The 20818-nt window shown below is 41.2% G+C and overlaps 1 protein-coding gene across 3 annotated transcripts in view; it reads right to left on the bottom strand.

Moving 5' to 3' along the window:
- kiz (kizuna centrosomal protein) overlaps window positions 1-20250 on the bottom strand; it is a 48365-nt gene extending 28115 nt beyond the window's left edge. The window contains exons 1-9 of one of the 3 annotated variants that reach the window (XM_086050557.1): window positions 20056-20250; window positions 19643-19708; window positions 19128-19290; window positions 18303-18365; window positions 16436-17036; window positions 16115-16307; window positions 12215-12334; window positions 6934-7098; window positions 6026-6170 (exon numbers count right to left, since the gene is read on the bottom strand). In XM_086050557.1, coding sequence (XP_085906683.1) covers window positions 6026-6170; window positions 6934-7098; window positions 12215-12334; window positions 16115-16307; window positions 16436-17036; window positions 18303-18365; window positions 19128-19290; window positions 19643-19708; window positions 20056-20129 — 1590 coding nt within the window. In that variant the 5' untranslated portion in view covers window positions 20130-20250. Of the gene's footprint in view, window positions 1-6025; window positions 6171-6933; window positions 7099-12214; window positions 12335-16114; window positions 16308-16435; window positions 17037-18302; window positions 18366-19127; window positions 19308-19642; window positions 19709-20055 lie in introns of all 3 variants that reach the window. The other 2 variants (XM_086050556.1, XM_086050558.1) reach the window with 2 other exon arrangements.
- Window positions 20251-20818: the final 568 nt, after the last annotated feature.

Raw genomic sequence — 20818 nt, 5'->3', positions numbered from 1 at the left:
ACTAAACTCACGTGGGATGTAGTACGGTCTCATGCCAACAGCTAACAGCTCAATGTGCTTACTGCAGAGCTGCTCCGTAATCATGATGTGCCCAGGATTACACCATCTATCGTTCACAAACACAGCCAGCCCTCCTCCTTTCCTCTTCCCACTCTCCAGCGTCCTGTCCGCACATAGGATTTGGAAGCCGTTCAATTCTGAGACCGCGTCCGGCGTTAGCGCTGTTAGCCACGACTACGTGAATAGCATCAGGCTATCCTCCTGGAAATCCCTCTCATGCCGGGTTAGCGCTGTTAGCACGTCCATCTTATTGGGGAGAGATCTAACATTCCCCATGATAACAGACGGGAGGACTGGGTGGAATCGTCTCCCCCTTGCCCGGCGTTTAACCCCCGCACGAGATCCCCGTCTCTTCCCCCTCAGCTCACGGGCGATATCGGGTCTCGCTCCGGGAGCCGGCGCGGGAGTGCTAACAGCTGATCCCAGCTGTAAACAACGGAGCCGTGGCTCCGAGTCATGTCTCCGGACACGATCGCGCAGTAAATAGCCACCAGCAACAGCAAAAAAACGCAAGTTGGATGTCCATTGCTGCGTAAGTTTAAGAATTTCCACTATGTGAAAAAGTATGAGGTACAATAAATAATAAGGTAAAAAATGAAAATGAAAATGTCTGGCAGTGAATGATTTAAGAATGAAATTGCAGAAGGCACCTATATATGGGCCTGAACTTTATCTTCAACTATTTCTGCATTTCAACATCTTTGGTTTTTGAGATGTTGTTTTTTCTATTATAAAGCGACAAGATGCTTTGTGTTAAGACTCAAGAACAGTGGCAGTGTTGATTCGATCAAAAGGACATAGTAAGGGTAACACTACATCATGTTCTTTTCTCAACGTATATACAGTCAACAATAATTAAGAATTGTTTTTATTCAGAGACACATTTATCAATGTTATCATTTGATTATTTTAATAATTCAATTACATGTTTACATGTTATATAAGTTACCATCATCTCAAACAATATACTTGGCATGATAAATATTTTTCGTATTTTCATATTTCCACTATTTTCAGTAGTGGCCGAAGAGTCGGATATGGAGACGAACATGCAATGATGACAGCCTGCATGAGACTTGACGATGAGTACATGTAAAAATTACAAATTACGAGGCATGTTTTGCATGTGTTTTCTGCATTAAACACTACTATGTCCTTGGCTTTTTGTGCTGTGAGACTCTTTTAACAATAAAAACTGAGTGATCAATACTTACCGACAGGTTGTCATTGCCATCTTCAGAGTCTGAAGACGATACTGTGTGGCCGTTGGGCACGCACTGGGTCAAACTAGCTGGGCCGGGCAGAGGGCCGACCCAGCTCACACAAATAATTAGTTTTCTGCATCTTTTTCGAGGCAATTTAATTGTGTTTTTACCAAAGTAATCATTGGAATCTTACTATTTGTACTTGTACGCTTTAAAAATAAAATTACGGTAACCTTTTTTGTGTCCTATACACTTAAAACAATCCAGCATTGTAGTTCATTTGACCCAGCATTTGGGGATAATATATGAGAAGCACATTTAGTTGAAACAACCCAGCAATGGAGTTGATTTGATCAAACATTTGGGTAAAATATTTAACTCACCTGTTGGGTTAAAATCAACCGAACCCATTCTTCTGGGTCAAATTAACTACTGTTGGGATGGTGCTATAATAACACTGCGGCTGGGTTGAAAATAAACCAATTTGGGTTATTTTTGGCTCAACTGTTTTTAGTGTGAATAAAAACACAATATAGTGCTTTGTTTCCACTATCATGAGTTGTTTTTTTTGTTTTTGTTTTTTACAACATTGTGGATTTTTATACAGTATCGTGATCTTATTTATATTGACAACCTCCTCACAATATTGTGATAATTATCGTACCGTGTGGTTCATATTGTCATAATATCGCATCGTTATGTATGGATATCGTTACAACCCTAGTTTCTAACACAATAAAATCCCCGAACTTGTGCAGTTAGACTTGGTTAAAGCAAACATTACATAGTATTTTACCATGATACATCAAAGTGATCTTCCTAGTCAAAGCCTCCTTCTTGAATAGAGATTGCGTGCTAGGAGTGCAACAATGTGACCCCTGCCATCTAGTTGTGAAACATATTATTACAACTCAGAACTTAAAACAGGAGAGAAAACATATCGGTAATGTTCATAAATTAATTGATTAATTAATTAATCAATAAATCACGAATGAATCACAAATTGACTTGCAAAGTAAATACCGTATTTTCCGGACTGTAAACCGCAACTTTTTTCCTAGATTTTGAGCCCTGCGGCTTATAGTCCGGTGCGGCTATTCTGTGGATTTTTCTTCCACCGCTCGGGGCGCTCTAACCATAATGACAGTACAATTCAATACAATACATTTCCCATTGACTGGATGTGACTGCAGGTGGAGGAGTTCAACAAGAGAGGGCGCCATGCAGTAGGTTATTGCATTAGGCCACATATGTCTAAGTCAAGGCCCGCGGGCCACATCCGGCCCGCGAGAAGGTTTTCTACGGCCCGTGGGATGATATTGCTTTTTTATTAGATCCGGCCCGCAACAAGCCGGTGTGGGTAGCAGATCTGATCGGGTCCTTCGCACCTGCTGAAGACGTCACGCTTTAAAATATATTGTAGCGACTTCAAAGAACACGTCATCAGACGTAGTTTAATTATCATGTTTTTATTAGTCCAACCGGCTAGTAAGGGCCGCAGCCGACGCCAATACAGTACGACAACCGTTCAGTCAAAAAAGAGCAACAGCTCTCCTGTTCGTCCTCCGCTACTCTCACTCGCATGCCCTCCCATCCAGCAAGCCGCGCGATGCATTCATTAACCTCTGAAACAAAACAACGTGGCAAGACACAAATTAGACCACAACACAGATAATCCAATTCGTTACACTATTTCTGTAATATATTTCTTTGCATCAATGTTTGCCACCCCATGGCTGTTCTACATGCTGACTGAAGACTTCACGTCACTTTTCGTGGCTTTCAGAATCAGACTGTGGTGAAAAGTTATTTGGGGTAAAACACACTTTATTAGAAATACTTCATGTTAGAAATCTCACGTTGTTTTATTATTAGTAATTGTTGGCATTTGATAAATTCATTGAGTTTCGACATCGTGCTGAGATGTCCCACACTGTGAGCAGGCATTGAACGCTATTCGAGCGCTAAGTGTTGATAGTGAGTGACTTTTTTTTCTCTTTCCTCCTTCGACTCAGCTCGTAGTTTGTTCGTGCCAGCAAACTCAGTAGTTGCAGATTTCCCGTGTTTCACCACGTTTGTTGTTGTGTGTAAATGTTAAAAGGTGAGTTTAATAATTTAAGTTCGTGTCAGGTAACTGCTGTACATAATAGCCTGGATATGTTCTTGTGAGTGATGTCACGTTGATGAACACTGGTTAGTTATTTTGGCTCATATGCTAACTATTCTAGTGATGAAACGTGTGAATGTGTATTTTATGTATTGTTTGGCTGATTAATTTCTTAATACAATGAATTGTAATGTTTAAGCATATTGTTAACAAATGAATATGCATTGGATGATGTTGCTAGGTTATTCTTTGTCTGTGTTGTTGCAGACCACAATAAATAGACGTGTCAAGTGGAATACGGGCCTGTGTTTTCTGACCCACATTCATACCTTGCCACTCTAAAATAGGATCAGCTGGAGACATCATACCAATCATATGATCTTCTCCGTTTTACTTCACATTATATACAGTTCATACAATCTTGCAGCCCGAGTCAACCAGAAAATTGTTTCCAGTTTGGCAGGAGAAACGCAAACAGAAGTGACGTACGAGCTGCCTCGCAAAAGTAGCATTCATTCATTATCCATACCGCTTATCCTCACAAGGGTCGCGGGAAGTAGCAGTAATGTACTTTATTTTATTTTTTTATTTAGTAACTCCGAAGATAAAAACACAACAGCCAGGGGGGTGACAAAAATACACGCAAAGAAATATATTACAGATATATAAAGCGTGACATCATCAGCAGGCGTGAAGGACCCGATCCAATCTGGACATTTTTAAAAATTTCAATGAACATTCTATCAGTTCAGCCCTCGTCTTGTCGCCAAATTTTGTATCTGGCCCTTCGTCCATTTGACTTTGACACCCCTGCATTAGGGGCTGTAATGCTTTGATTTTATGTTTTTCTAGAGGTCCGTGAAGTGCACATGAATGCGATTTGCTGATGTTACGTCTGTTCTGTTGTTTCGATGTGAAATGCTATTGTTGATTTAGCATGTCGTGTGTTAGATTGGGTGACTTTATTATTATAAAACAAGAAAGGTGCATATGTAGAATGTAGTAGAACAATAGATGGTGGAGTCTGGTGGACATTAGCTGACAATCTGGAGCGGCAGTCGGCAGTGAAATGAAGATAAGTACTATTTATTTTCTCTTGGTTCTCTTCTGTTTTAATCAGCAACGTTGCTGCAGTGTTAAAAGGCACTGTTAGGAAAGAATCTGCTCAGGTACATACATGTACATATACAGTTCATAATCGTTCTGTAAATGCAGTAAATATAAACGTTTTCAACATGCATAGGTCGGCTTATATAAAGGTGCGGCTTATTTCAGTTTTTTTTTTTTTTTTTAAAGAGGTTTATATAATCACTTGTAGCCCGGAAACTACGGTAGTGATATTTGATGAGGCCTGCGACAAAAATTTGTTTGACACCCCTGATTTAGGGGCAGTCTGAAGTCCTGCATCTACTGGTGCTTTAGGGCAGTTTTATCCCCCAAGTATATTGAATAACAGTACATTTATGAAAATTAAGTTATTAATGACAAATATCTTATTATTTTTGCTTATGTGGCGAAACAAAAGAAGATCATAGGAACACCCCGATTAAAAAAAAATAAATAACAAATGAAATAATAGAGCTGGAAATAATGAAAACTCTTAGTATTTATTTGGATCTATCCCCATCAAATACTGTATGTGTAAAGGCTGCCAAGATAAAATGGCCCAAATTGCCCTGGCTCAATATTTTATAATACAGTAAAACAACAGATTCATATGGTGACAGTCCTGAATAAACTCTTAAATTTGTCTTCCACATCCACTCTTGTCTTGACATTATAGGCATTAAGCTAAACTTGAAGGGACTCGTTTTTTTTTTGGTTTTTTTTCTAACAATGTCTTGTTTTGCTCAGGAAAATAACATTGGCTTTCATTTGTGATATCATCAATCCATTTTAGTGCAATCTGTAAATAATTAACTGCACCTGGAACATCTCTTTTGAATCTACAAATTGATATGCCCATTATCCCCCCAACTCTCTACAATAAATGTTATCAAAATTACTTTACAATTACTTTTTTGGGGTTTTTTTGTTTTTGTTTTTTAAATCAATTCAGCTTTGCTCCTGGAGAATAAAGTAAAATTTGCAGTGATACAAAATGTAAAGAAATAAAAAATGTTGATTGTATTAAAAAACAACAACAACAATTGTGCATTATACGGTATGTAAAAGTTTACAAAGATGTTCATACGGCTTTAAAATAATTCACTTTGTAGATTTCACCTATAGCATTCATACCTACTGACTGTCTCATTTCGTTCATTCCTATTCAAGTCCATCGCTATTCATTCATATGACTGAAACTGCCAATCAGAAAATTTCCCTGACTTTTAGCCAATCAGAAAATTGGATTGCATTCATCAAATTTCACCAGCAGTGCACAAAAGTGTCCACACTGGCACTGGCAATCAAGGAGGACATTCCACCAGCCTAATCGGGCTCATCTTGAGTATTTTCTTAGTCAGGACCGGCCAAAATGTCCTCACAAGTAAAAACCTCCTCAGAGCAAAAGTTGTTTGTCAGGGTTTGGTCAACACAGGCACAAAAAGAGAAAAAGCACACCCACACCCATATGCATGCACACAAAAACACACACAACTGAAGAGTGTCACATCCCAATTGAGTGCACTGTATGTGACTCCAACGCTACCTGGTGGTGGTATGCTGCATGACGCTCTATCAGCAATGGCGTGAACAGCTCGACCAAGCGCTCAGTGCTAAGGACACGGCTCTCCTTGAGCAGAAGGGCGTGCTTGAACCAGCGATCCCACAGCCGAGCAGCATCAGGAGCGAGGCTGTGGTGAGTGTGGGGGGTTGGTCAGACATTTGACAGATATAAATAAGTGCTATCATATTTTTCAAGTTATATTCCATTTAAACACTTTAAATGTACAAATCTTTAACTATTTCTGGTAAATGATGACCCACCACACATGACAGTAAGGTCCATGGTTTGAATAGGAAATTATATTAGTATAATAAAAAATAAATAAAAAAATCTAAAAGCCATCTTCAACTGTAGAGGACAACGATAGATGGCTTTCTTTACATTGGAAATATAGCAGGAAAGGTCTAAGCAAAATCAATAGGGTAGAGAAGCAGAGCATGGATTTGGCTCAGTGTATAACTACTCATTATCCAAAGGACTGCAAGTCGTAGATAGGACATTTTAATTTACTCATGACATTCACCCGTGCTGTGTTAATGCGGGAAGTGTCACCAAAAATGACCTTTACATTTGTGGAGGTAGACTATATTGAATGGCTGTGTCTGCTGAAATTGTGTATCTCCTCCCCCATAGTCTTATAAAAAAAAAAAAAAAAAAAAAATTTCATCGCCTCAACTGTATTGTTTTCTACTTTGAGAATAAAATTAAGATATGTATTTTAAAACACTCTAAAATTAAGTTTAATCATAACATATAATATTCTTTCCTGTCTTTTAACCTTCCTGTCCTGTCCTAAACTAAACATATTGCGGTTGTGATAAATCTACAATACAAAATATAAATCCAGTGAACATTGGAAAAAATATTTGCCGTGGATGCAGGACCCTTACCTGACTGTCATATGCTCAGTGCTGGACTGATGTGCACTCACTAGCTCCTGTGGTAGCAGGCAGCCCTTCTGTGTACTCAATGACAACCTCTGGAGCTCATGAAGCACCACTGCGCCGCATGCTTCAAGGTCCTCATCATTCAAGTCTGCTTCACTGTCACAAAGGCTGTCCAATAGAGAGCAGACAACCATTGCCGGGGACCGTGGGTCAGGTGTACATGGAGTAAATCCGACACCTGCTAACACCTCACACACACACGTCACACTATGCATCGTAAACATCCATGCAGGTTTTCACACATATTACAGTGAGGCATGACTGAAGGCTGTAACATAAGATGTCCACTTGATGACTGGAAATGTGGATATCAGCACAAAGGGGGAGAAGTAATCATCTGTACTGGCGTTAACACATGACTTTGATATGCCCCACAATTATATCTGTGGAAAATGAATAAATATAAAAACTATCAAAGGCATAATCTGTCGATCTTTCACACCCCTAATAAGCAAGTCATCGGTGTGTTCAAACATACGCTTGGTTTTCATGGCGCACACAGTGGGGAAGGGCGCAGGGCAGAACAGTAAAGACGGTGGCACGGCATAGGCTTGTCCGAGCGCTCATGACGCTCATGGGGAAGACATTAATAGTCTAACGGACACTGTTACAGACTATATAAATTTCTGCATGGAGAACACCATACCCACTAGGACAGTAAGATGTTTCTCCAGCAACAAACCCTGGATCACACCTGACATTAAAGATCTCCTGAAGGAGAAGAAGAGGGCTTTTGCGTCGGGGAACAAGGAGGAGCGGAAGATTGTGCAGTTCCAACTGAGGAGGAGGATCAGAAAGGGGAAAAGGTCCTACAGGAAGAAAATGGAGGAGCAGCTGCAGCTGAATAATGCCAGGGGAGTCTGGAGGGGCCTGAAGACCATCTCAGGCCACGGCCAACCCAAGACCCGGGCTGGGGGGGACCTGCAGTGGGCAAATGAGCTGAACCTCTTTTTCAATAGGTTCGATCAAATGCCTGCCCCTGCTCAGTCTCTCCTGCGGCAGCCCCCACCTACTCCCCCTGCTGTGTGCGTCACCCCCTCCCCTCTTTTCCCCCCAGTCTCCAGCTCCCAGCTACACCAGACAGCCACCACTCCCTCCTGCCCAGCCTTGGCCTTCACAACATCTCAGGTGAAGAACCAGCTGAAGAATTTGAAGGCGAGGAAGGCAGCGGGTCCAGATGGAATCAGCCCCCAGCTCCTCAAATCCTGCGCAGACCAGCTGTGTGGAATTGTCCAGCACATGTTCAACCTGAGCCTGAAGCTGGGCAGAGTCCCCTGGCTGTGGAAAACATCCTGCCTGGTCCAGGTGCCAAAGACCCCCCACCCGAAGGAGCTCAACAGCTTCAGACCAGTGGCACTGACGTCTCACCTGATGAAGACCCTGGAGAGAATGGTCCTCGTCCACCTGCGGCCCCTGGTGAGCTCCTCCATCGACCCACTCCAGTTCGCATACCAGCCTGGCATCAGCGTGGATGATGCCATCATCTACCCCCTCCAAACTTCACTCTCCCACCTGGAGAAGGCGGGGAGCACTGTGAGGATCATGTTCTTTGATTTCTCCAGTGCTTTCAACACCATCCAGCCCACCCTATTGGGAAACAAGCTGGAGTGGGCGGGAGTGGCCCACCACCTCACTATGTGGATCCAGGACTACCTCACAAACCGGCCACAGTATGTGAGGACACAGTACTGTGTGTCTGACGTGCTCCTCTGCAGCACGGGGGCGCCGCAGGGAACTGTCTTGGATCCCTTCCTGTTTACCCTCTACACTTCAACTACAACACCCCTACCTGTCAACCGTAAGAAGTTCTCTGACGAATCTGCGATTGTCGGCCTCATTGCAGACGGAGACGATCGGTAGTACAGAGAACTTGCGCAGGGTTTTGTGGACTACTGCCAGCAGAACCGCCTCCTGATCAATGCGGGTAAATCCAAAGAGATGGTGGTGGATTTCTGTAGGCGCTAACACTCTGCACCTGCACCGGTGAATATCCGTGGAACAGATGTTGAGAGAGTTTCAACTTACAAGTACCTGGGTGTTCATCTGAACAATAAACTGGACTGGAGCGACAACACAGATGCTCTCTATAGGAAGGGTCAGAGCAGACTCTTCCTACTCAGGAGACTGAGGTCCTTTGGGGTTCAGGGGACACTCCTCAGGAACTTTTATGACTCGGTGGTTGCATCGGTCATTTTCCAGGGAGTGGTCTCCTGGGCAGGTGGTGTCTCGGCCCAGGACAAGAAGAGGCTGGACAAACTGGTCAAGAGGGCCGGCTCTGTCCTGGGCTGCTAACCTGGACTCGGTGGACTCAGTGAGGGACAGAAGGATGATGGCTAAACTGTCACCAATGCTGGACAACCCGGCCCACCCCCTCCAGGGCACTCTAACAGCACTCCACAGCTCCTTCAGTGACAGACTGTTACACCCTTGCTGTGCAAAGGAGAGATTCCGCCGCTCCTTCTTGCCTGCTGCTGTCGGACTGTTTAACAAGAACATTGGGTAGTTTCTATAATCTGGCAGACATTAGTGCAATTGTGTAGTCCTACACCTGACCTTATATTGTGCAATACTCAACATTCCCCACTACTGTATTTTTACTCTTATCCAATGATCCATCCATCCATTATCTGTACCGCTTCTCCTCACAAGGGTCGCGGGGCGTGCTGGAGCCTATCCCAGCTGTCTTTGGGCAGTAGGCGGGGGACACCCTGAACTGGTTGCCAGCCAATCGCAGGGCACACAGAGACAAACATCCGCACTCACAATCACACCTAGGGGCAATTTAGAGTATCCAATCAACTTACCATGCATGTTTTTGGAATGTGGGAGGAAACCGGAGTGCCCGGAGAAAACCCACGCAGGCACAGGGAGAACATGCAAACTCCACACAGGGAGGCCGGAGCCGGGATCGAACCCACGACCTCTGAACTGTGAGGCGGACGTGCTAACCAGTCGACCACCGTGCCGCCTTATCCAATGATGTTCCTTATATTTCACAGCAGCACTGTCACTTAAACAATTGTTTCCTCTGTACAGGCTAAATAAGTGTTTCTTCATACTTTATATGTAGACGTATGTTGGTGTGTATATACACAGGGTTAATGCGTATATTTACATTGGTTTTTGATTCTGAATATTTGCTGTTAATATTATACATTAACGGTTACATTATGCCGCCGTCTCTGTGTGACCTATATCTTTGCTGCTGTAACGATGAAAATCTCCCCACTGTAGGATCAATAAAGGCCTTCTTATTCTTATTCCTAATTGCAGCTGGTTGTTGGAAGGTGTAGGTTGACGATATATATTTGTTTGATATACGGAAAACCCAAGCTTATTATAAGGAGGAGGATGAGACATGATACAAGTGAAGCATGTCTGGCAATATAGTATTTTACTTTGGGCTAATACATTTCTATCACTTTCAACCACCCTAGTACATCCAAGGAATTTATCGCTGCCTTTTTTTTCAACCCATGTCCAAGTTACATCATTTATCTCCAGAACAATGCATTAAAGGAGAAGTCAAGTTAAAAGTTTTCTTTACAGTCTATGTGCCCCTACTAAGTTTAAAAATTGCATTATAATAATATTGTGTTTATGGAATATGAATTAAGCAGCAACATCCACCCGTTCTTGTCCATCTCACTTGATGCCCAAAGTGCCATTTTGTCAAAGTTTTATCTTTTATCCTTTTTTTGCTTGTGCACATGTATGTAGGCTTGGATCTTTCAACAATAAAATGTTATTAAATGTTTGCTATCAAGAAAATAAAAGTGTATTAATATATAATTTATTCAGAAATCAATAAAGTTCTGAGTGTTGTAACTAGGGATGTCTGAATCTGATCACATGATCAGAAATTGGGGCTGATCAGATGGTTTTCAGCTGATGGTGGATTGAGGCAAAAGGTTGTTTTTCTTCATTTTCTGACATTTTAAGATCACAAAGTGACCAAATAATCCCACACTAGAAACATTTTGTCAAATGGAAAAGGAATAGTTAATTTTATATTAGACGTTTTGTTTTTGGGGCGGGCAGCGGTCAGAGCGGCAGGAGGAGTCACACACAGATGCACAGAGGCACGTCTGTCTGTGCGCAGTGCTGTCCCTCCACGCTGCAGCACAACATAAACTGTTCGGATCAACAAGGAGAGTCAAACGATGTGCAAACACTCAGGGTAGGTCAAAAGATACTTCTAAAATAGCCTAAGTCTGCCTTGCCTGATGTAAAGCCACCTCACTGAACAGCTAAGAGTTGAGAGCGACAGACATGTTAGCAATTGTGACGCTTTATTAAGCAATCAAAATGTTGTTTTTTTTTAAATCGAAGTTGTGCTTGTGCAATGTTGGAATGTCAGTGCAAAGTCAATATTTTAATACTTTTGTCATTGAGTTATCCTTTGAAACATAATGTTAATATGTGTAAATGCAATGCCTTCATATTAGTGAGGTTAGTACACAGTCAAAGGCATGTATGCAACTGTATCGTGTAAAGATGCTAAATATTCACTAAAAGCATTATATTATGAATATAAAGGACCAGTACCGCTTCTGAAAGGGCCACCACCCAAAAAGTCTTAAATGTCGGACCCTGCATAACTCTCTTCTCCCCAACAAACCTCATGTGCCGCAGGAGACAAATCCTGGACTGGTCGCCAGTCAGTCGCAGAGCAGATATAAAGACCGTTCACTCTTACATTTAAACTGTCTTTGAGAGGAAGTGAACAGATGCTGCCTGCACCATAGTCAGGCGAACATACTAAAGTCAACTGCAAACTCTCTTGTCGATACCGAAAAACATGCGCAGTGTGTGACATTTGCAGAGGCGGGTATTCCATCAGACTGACGGACCGGTCAGACTGACGGACTAACAGACCAACGGACTTCTGACAGACTGACTGGAATATGAGTTAAGCAGTAAAATCCACCCCTTTTAGCCATCTCAGGGGGCGGTCATTTTGTCACTTCTGTCGCTTCACTAATATTCCACAAACGCAATATTAATCAGAATGTCAACTAGTGGGCTTGCTGGGAACATATTCTAGAAAAAAATATGTTTGGGTTGATTTCCTCTTTAAGACTGTTATGTACCGCAGAGATAAAGACGCAAGGATGTTGGTGATGGCACTTCATCATAATCACTCTTGACCAGCAAAATAATGTTTTTCTCAATATTTGCAAATACTGTAATATAACATTAGATTTACATAAAAGACATTTACCTGATAATTCGAATTAGTTGTTTTTCATCAATTGAAAAAGTCCCATACACTCTTGTCTGTTCACCACGGAGTCGTCTTTCAATGGAGTCTAGAAGTTTAAAGAGTCCTTCAAGAGAGAGTCTGTAAAAAACAATGTAGGTATTGTATTTTATATGCAGATAACGATATATATCCCAATATATTAATTTTCCTTAAAATTACATGAGATTAATGGCAATATCATCCATCCATCCATCGTCTATACCGCTTATCCTCACAAGGGTCGCGTGAGTGTTGGAGCCTATCCCAGCTGGCAACGGGCAGTAGGCGGGGGACACTTCGAATTGGTTGCCAGCCAATCACAGGGCACACAGAGACAAACAAACATTCACACTCACAATCATATCTAGAAGCAATTTAGAGTGTCCAATCAACCTACCATGCATGTTTTTGGAATGTGGGAGGAAACCGGAGCACCCGGAGAAAAGCCCCGCAGGCACGGGGAGAACGTGCACACTCCACTGAAATGATTACCACTAAAATTATCAGGTACAATAATCACTTTTAAAAGGAAGGCAGAAAATCACAAGTCTTAAAAAAAATAAAAAAACACAATACAGTCCTTCAAATAGCATTCAACTATGCGTACCATTTTTCCAGTAAAATCACTAATAAATGATCTGTTTCCGAGGTGAATTTTAGGAACACAAGATTTTCAGCTTGTTCTGAATGCCTGGCTGTGATGGCTCAGTCTGACCTTTTGGGGCAACATGTAAGAGAAGTACGTACGTAGCTAAGAGATGAGGCGACTATCGCCATGAGGGTGGATACTACTCTATACTATCATACACGTATAGATGGAGGCCATGTTGGCTCTCTATGCTGAGCTGTAAATGAAGCGAATGAAAACAGAAATCCTGATCGACGCGAGCATATTACTTAGCAGAGGGGGGGGAAATTACAGCATTCCCTCAGTAGCGATGAGGGAAATGTAATGATAGATGGACTAAAGATGGAAATTATCTTTCTGCTAAATCTGGTGCAAGCATATTCATATATTTTGATGCTGATTAATGGAAGTACGAATTGTCCATAAACTCAAATAAAAATGCCATTACATGTGATATACCATTGTATCATATGATAGACCTGTTATATCATATATATATCAATATATATATATATATATATATATATCAATATATATATATATATATCAATATATAACAATATATATATCTATATGTATATATATATCTATATATATATATCTATACATATATATATATATCTATATATATATATATAGATATATATATATATATATATATATCATTATATCACACAAATGTGGGATTATGACAAGTGAAAGTTTGGTAGTGGCAAATCTTGGTGCAGTTTTTATTTTTTTTTGTGGGGGGAGTGGTGTGAGAGATTTTACACTTAATCTGGTTTTGTGTCAAACTGCAAATTGAGAAATGGATGTGTAATGCATGTGGATATTGGGAATCCATTTCTTTTTTGAGAATTGAGCTCTGGGTGGCCCTCATTGAATTCTCCCAGGAACCCCAAGCTGAGAGAAACTCGGGGCCCCCAGCATAAAATGGGCCAAAAAGAATTTATGACAATCTGTAATGTGCACTGGGTTAGCGGGTCAGCAAATAAATGTGCCCTACTTTTTGCAGGTTGCGTCCCGTAACATTCTGATTAATTTGGCATCTTCAATTATATACTGTATATGACATTCTCTTGTGCGCGATCTGCCTGTGTTATCAATCCTGTTGAGCTTATCATCAGCATGAGCCTTAAAATAGTCATCTATCTCTACTCCACTTTGTTGGTGTTCTTCAGAACAAGTCCTTCAGAGAGTTTGAAAGTGAATGATTTTTTTTTCCCTGCAAACCTCTCGCTCTTATTGTATTGTTAACAACTTTAATGTCAAGGTCTTCAACCTTGCTTTCATGCTGCTGTTTACTACCGCCGTGACATTATCAGCAGCATATTGTTAGCTTGGAGGAAGGGGTCAGGTTCCCTGTTACAATATTGCTCTACAGTGTACAGTGCACATTTTGAAGTGAGATAGGCCTAACCACTAGAGTGATTGGTGTCAGGGAGGAATCTGGCAGCGTATAAAAATACACCACAAGTAATAGTTCCACCATGATGTCAGAATGCATTTTCTAGGGCTGTGTAAAACTCAGAAACTAAACGATTCAACAGTTTCAAATAAAATATGCGGACACCAGAAAAAAAATTGTTTCGCATGCTTTCAGCAGTGGAGCAAAATCATTGTGCAGTTCATGGGCAGAAAGTAGATGAACAGATTGACCATTATGTTCCTTGAAGAAACCTGGAGGATATTTCAGGCATACACCCTCACTCACCCTGACCATACAGGGGAAAAAATATAATGGGATAATGTAATGAATTGCCCTGGCTTGTTTTTCCCTGACTGCCGGTTGAATGGAGGGAGCGATATAAACTCTAACCTCGGAGAACAAGAAAGAAAAGAGGGAGAGGATGGAGACTGGATGCTCTCCGAGCTTTACATCAAAGCCTCCGGTTTTCTCCTCATACACACAAGCCCTCAGTGTTAACAATGAAAGCTGCTGCCCCCACCGTTGTCGCCCCTGCACAGGCGACCGTGGCGCCTATTGAGGTTGTGCTATAAACAGTACAGCAGACTACACAGAAACCACCGGGCACAAATAATATTCTACACTTTCCAAAAGGAAAATAACTGTGCATTCTTGCAAACATTGTAGGAATAGTAAAGACACACAACTAAGGAGGGGAAGAAACACAACAAAGCTCCCTGGCAGCATGAAAAGGGTTAGGGATGTGGGTAAGGGTAAGAAAAACTTTTTGGTTTCATCTTACTTTTTGAAGGGCGCAAGGTGCACCGTATAAATACATTTTCTGTAATCATGAGAAAAATGTTCATGCTTTGGAAGCGAACATCGGCTTGGTAAGCATCATGCTTGGGCTCACGTTTGTATTCAATTTTTATTGAGTGAAGGAGTGGTGGTACTAACTGCTCTGGATTGTGTCTTTCGGGTACCAATTGCATGCACCTAAAGGCAGGGGCTAGACACTGCAGAGTGACGATTGGTTGCTAACGAATAGCCACTTCCATGTGACAATGGATTGTACATGAATTGGAAGAATACAAAGCACTCTTTTTTTTAAGTCAAGTTTGTCTTCATGTGAAAAACAAACCTGTTTTTCTCATAGAATTAATTTGCGGGGTTTATACAGTTTTGTACTGGAATGATGTCACACTATTTAGGTCACTGCTACTGCTATCGCTATCTGTCCGAGTGCAAGTTAGAAGGTTTATTCTTCCAAACCGTACATTGGTGAGTTAAAGTGAACCGTACCGGTTGGTGGAAATGTGGCTTTATTCACACTGGACTACGTGGTTTTAAACCCATCCAAAATGATCCTTCAACTAGAGGCCATCATCACACTAAGGATTTGTGGCTGTAAGTGCTGGCCACACACCAACCCTCCAGAACACTCTGTGGTGCCACAAATTTCCTCCTCCACTGGGGAGTTCCTGAGGTCTCTCAAGCAGAAAATTGCTCTGTTAGGGCATTATCATGGATTACGCCAATATGGTTGGCGGCAGGTCCTGAGCTCTCTCTGTAAGATGCGTCACTGCCACCACCGTTGCTGAGCTACACACTGCATGGCTGCCTATCTACCATGACTCCCACAATCCTCTTTGACAGCCTTGGATGAAATGGCGTGCTCCTATCATCAACAGCCCACTGTAATATGCATGGAGAACAATATCCCAGCCCCTTTGTTTTTTAGCTGCTGAACTGTAAATAACAATGTACTGAACTCTGCCAGAATAAGTACAATCAAAATATTTGTTTAATTTTTTAAAGCGCCGCAAGACCAAATGTTACATACAAGCGAGGTGTGTCCTTGAGGGTTGAGACGGGACTGTGCAGACTTTCACCAGAGCCAATATTCCTTGCAGTTGCTTCAGCCTCAGGCTCATCATCCTCTGACTCCTCTGATTGCGTCAGTGAAATGGTCAGGTCACTCACGCTGCTCTCCGAGAACTGCACATCAGAGCAAGAGTTGAAACTTCCAGCTCTGTCTGAAAGGAAGCAAAGAGAAAAGTTACAACAAGTTCTAGTTCAAATCTTCACAACACAAAAATAAATGCAAGCTGGAGCAGGAAATACCCCAAAGTACATATGACAAAGGAAAAGCACATTTTCAAACCTGAGATATCTTCAGATTTTCTTGCAGATGATGTTTCAGGCATCAAATGGCTAAAACCTCCCCCTGTATTTTCCATTAAGGGTGTCTGAGGAGCAATCTCTGTGGATTTAACGTGTTCAGCAGAGGGATTCTGCAGCCCTATTGGGTTATTGCTGCTGCCTAAAGATGGATTCCTCTTGGGACTCTTCAATGTCACCTGAGGTTCAGGTTCTTCATCATCATTTGCAAAAGGCGCGGGTAAAGTTGGAGCAAAGTGGAGCGCCGGCACCCTTTTCCCGTGTTTGTCAGTCAAACTACGGCCGGCGGGAGAAATGTCTGGAGCTGAAATGTCATCTGATAACTGTGCACGGTTGGCGGCGGTGTCCTCTCTGACAACTGTGAAGTCCTTCAAAGGGCCACTTGGTCGTCGTTTGCAGGAGTACATGCTACGATTGGGCGAACAGTCCAATGCTTGGTGTGAGAGTACACTTGTGATCCCAGTTTCATGGTAGGCCCCTCTGGAGGTTTGGCGGCCAATTGAGATGACCGCAGGTGCATTTGTAAAATCCTCTGCTACGTGACAGAGGGAGCTATCCTTGCAATCGCCTTGTACAGGTTTCAGCTGCAAATATGAACGTATAAATAGTATTAACCCACGCTTCTCGTATTAAATGTATATTTTTCAAGCAAAAACACAGAACAGTTGCAAAATAACTTCACTTTCAACTCATGTTAATGAAGTCTATTTCCAGAGTTTTTCATCTCAAGTAGGCTAAATATCCACTTTATAATTTGAACGAGTGTAGCGTGTTTGGGCCAAGGTCAGAATTCTCTCGACTACATTTCTCAAAAGAATGTCTCAGGATCAATGTTTTAACTTTTAATCGTATAAGAAATCCTTTACACAAGTTTTGATTCATGTCAATGTCACTAAAGAGGGGGGGGGGCAAAACCCTCCCTCCAAATACAATAACAAAAAAACATAGCTTCTGTTTCTTTTCTGATAAGCGTCTTAAATACCAAACAGTTAGCTGCTTAATAACATTCACTGTAAACCATGCAGCCCACCCAGCAGATCCACAAAGTAAGTATAAAAAAAGAGGGAAAGTTAATTTCTTGGCTGAGTGATTCCATCGGTAGCTGCGGGGCAAAGTAGAAAGTGACTCACTAAAGTAGCAATTGATTCTTCTATCAATCTGCAGCACGCGTGTGCTCTTCCAAGGAAAGTATTAAATATGAAAATCATATCCCGTTATCATCTGTCTCCAGCTTTCAGCCCGGTAAGCTTCCCTTAATGAATGCTGCAGCCTGAGGGACATGCACACTGCCAGCCAATGGCTTGTATGCATAATGGAGGAATGGTACCATTTTGCTCATTACAATATCGACAGACTGAGGGAGGAGTGGAGGGGGGTGGGGTACACAGTTACAAGTGACTGCTCTAGACAGCATGCTCCAACTTATTATGAGATGACTTAGACATTTCATCTAAAAGAGCTTTAACTGCTTTAAGTGAAAGGAGAAAGCAGCTATGGGCTTGAACTACACTGCTTGTACAGATGCAATGGCTAGGATTAGGTACCTGTGATACGACATACACACAGTTTAAATATGGCAGATTTACCCTGCCTTAAATAGTGTAACGTTATAAACCTAAACACACACACACACACACACACACACACACACACACACACACACACACCCACACACACAAAACGGCTGGATAGAAGGGAGAATTAGAGGACCTTGGAAACATTAGAACGGAATATTTGTGCATAAAGAACAATATCTGAGTGGCAAAGTGGCATGTTATGTTCTTTCTTTATGATGATATTTTATGATTCATGAAATTAGTAAGAATAATACGCTGCAAAATTAATTATACCTTTGAATTCCCTGTTGTCTTCATTTCTTCCATAAATCTGCAAATTTTATCTGAAAATTCTTCCTGTAAGGGAGATTTAGACAGACTTACAGACAGATAGGACCAACTTCAAAATAACATCTCTGATTGTCAGATTTAAGTGGATTTCAGTCAAACAATAAAAGTTGTATTTGAGGAAAGAATGTGCTAAAATACAACAAAGTGCATACCGAATAACCAATGTGGTGCTTATAAAACATCAAGAGGAAATAAACCAACTGCTTGAGGGGAGAGAAGGACTAAACCTCTGGAGCACTTCACAGTCTCTACATTGGCCAATTAACTCTGTGAGTCATAATTAGCCAATTTTGTTAATTTGATATTAAATTGTCAAGCACTGTTGTTGAGTTTTAAGCGATAATCTGACTGGCTCATTGTTTCCACCCGCTCGTTCATTTGCTTGTTGTGATAAATTGCACATTTTGAGTGTTTACCATCACACTGCTGTTGCAAATAATGGCAAATATTACAACTCCCTGTTAAAATGACATGAAGGCTATTGTGTGTGAAATTGCTTTTATGTTGATAATACGGCAAGAGAAAAAAATGGCACCTTTAGAAATGCAAGTAATCAAGTAGGAGTTGTTCTATATTCATGATGATAAGCATTATTTGAAAGCACACATGCCTTAATGTAAATAATTGAAAACAGCAAATGTTGAAGAATATTTATTTAAAAAAGTAAAACTAAAAAACAGCATACTCTAAAGCAAGATCAACTTTTTTAGTCCATATTGACAAAAAATAGTGTGTTACGTGTGTGGGTGGCTGTGTGTGTGTGATTACCTTTTGTTGATGCAAAGCGAAAAGGTTAGGATTGTATTGTTGCATGCTAATTTGAAGGCACTCCACATCTCTCAAAAGCTCAAGGTTTCTCATTTTCGCTTGTGCCTCCCTGACACAGATTTGCTTGAGATAACCGTGCAGCTTGGAACCTTTTATCTGAGAGCTGAAGGCACGGGTGAGCTGTTATTCCAAAGAAATTATTATCAAGGATTCTTGTAAAAAATAAGAGCAAGGCTTATAATAAAAATAAAAAAGGTTAAGCACAAGATGTTCTAAATTCAAATGTTATTTTCAACCAACCTTTATAGTTGTGACTTATCATTCATGGAAATCACTTAACTATGATAACAGTTTATTCTTAACAGTAAATGCACTAACTACAGTGTAATGCGGATGAATATACATTTTCACACATAGAAATATTGTGAAATATGATTCCACTGTTTAGAAATATTGTTGAAAATCAATATTGTATATTTCAATATCATATGATTTCAAACCACATTTTTGCTTACATCGTTCGCTTATGAGGTCTGGCGCAACCAAACAGCTCCTTTTCCAACTGCAGCCTCTGTTTCTCTCTGCAAACACACACACACACAAGTGCACGCGCGCGTGCAAACAAGCACGTACGCGCACAGGCGTTAAAGGCGGAACTGGTACCATCTGAACTGACAGAAGTCTTTGCGAAATATTACACATAAATATACTCAACATAAAGCCGCCTAACCACCTCTGCTATGTAAAGCGTTACGTGAGATAACAATTCTGTAAATACTCAAAAGCACAAATATGATAATTTCACGACAGTTTGTGAATGCCCGGAACTATGTTAGCAGCTAGCTAGATAGCTAGCTAGCTAGTTAGCTAGATAGATGGTTTGTGGAAGGCAAACCGGCGATGTCGTAAAAAGCGAACGCTTCCTTACCGTTGATGGATGCTGTGTTGAATGGACATTGTCCTCTCTAAATATGTATCCTCCACGCGAGCCATGGTGGCCATTTACAACTGCTTTGCCACTGAGGCAGAGCCGCAACGAGCGGGAGAGGCGCTAATATTTACAATGGTTGCCATGAGCACCACTTCCCAGAAGCCCTTCGCCATAACATGCAGATCACGTGAGGCTAGCCGGAGGCGCGGAATGAATAATGTATGTGTGTGGCAACTATGGTTAACAAAAAAGAACAGTCCTTTTCAATGTACTATACCAATAAGCACAACACAACACTGCCACATACTCTAGTGCACAATTAATTTTTGAAAATTTCCCCACTGTGGGATCAAATCTTAAATTTTGAATGAAAAAAAAAGTAAATAAATACATTTTCGACTAAAATTTATTTTGGCCGGCATTTGCATATTTTGGCATTTGGAAATACAGTATACCTTAATATCACCCATGGCAGTTTATATGCCTATACCCTCTAAATCGGTGTCCTGCCCTACAGCAGGGTCAGTAAAGTAAAGGCGGTAATGTGTGAGTTTTTCAAAGATCATTTGCATAATTTTCTACTGTCAGGTAATCCACACCGTTTTAACATACAGCAGTCCCGTCATCTTTTTTTATTCAAAATAACTTGGCCCGCAATGCTATTTTAAAAATACAAATTATTTTGTATTTAATTGGGGGGGGGGGGCTTGGTTGGGTCAGCGCTAGAAGTGTAGCTGTCGAAAAGTTTATACAGTATACT

The sequence above is a fragment of the Filicampus tigris genome, chromosome 13 (genome assembly GCF_054856515.1).
Source record: "Filicampus tigris isolate MCC_2025a chromosome 13, RoL_Ftig_1.0, whole genome shotgun sequence".
NCBI lineage: Eukaryota > Metazoa > Chordata > Actinopteri > Syngnathiformes > Syngnathidae > Filicampus > Filicampus tigris.
Note: the sequence above shows the minus strand (reverse complement) of the source record. Positions and strands in the feature narration are given on the sequence as shown.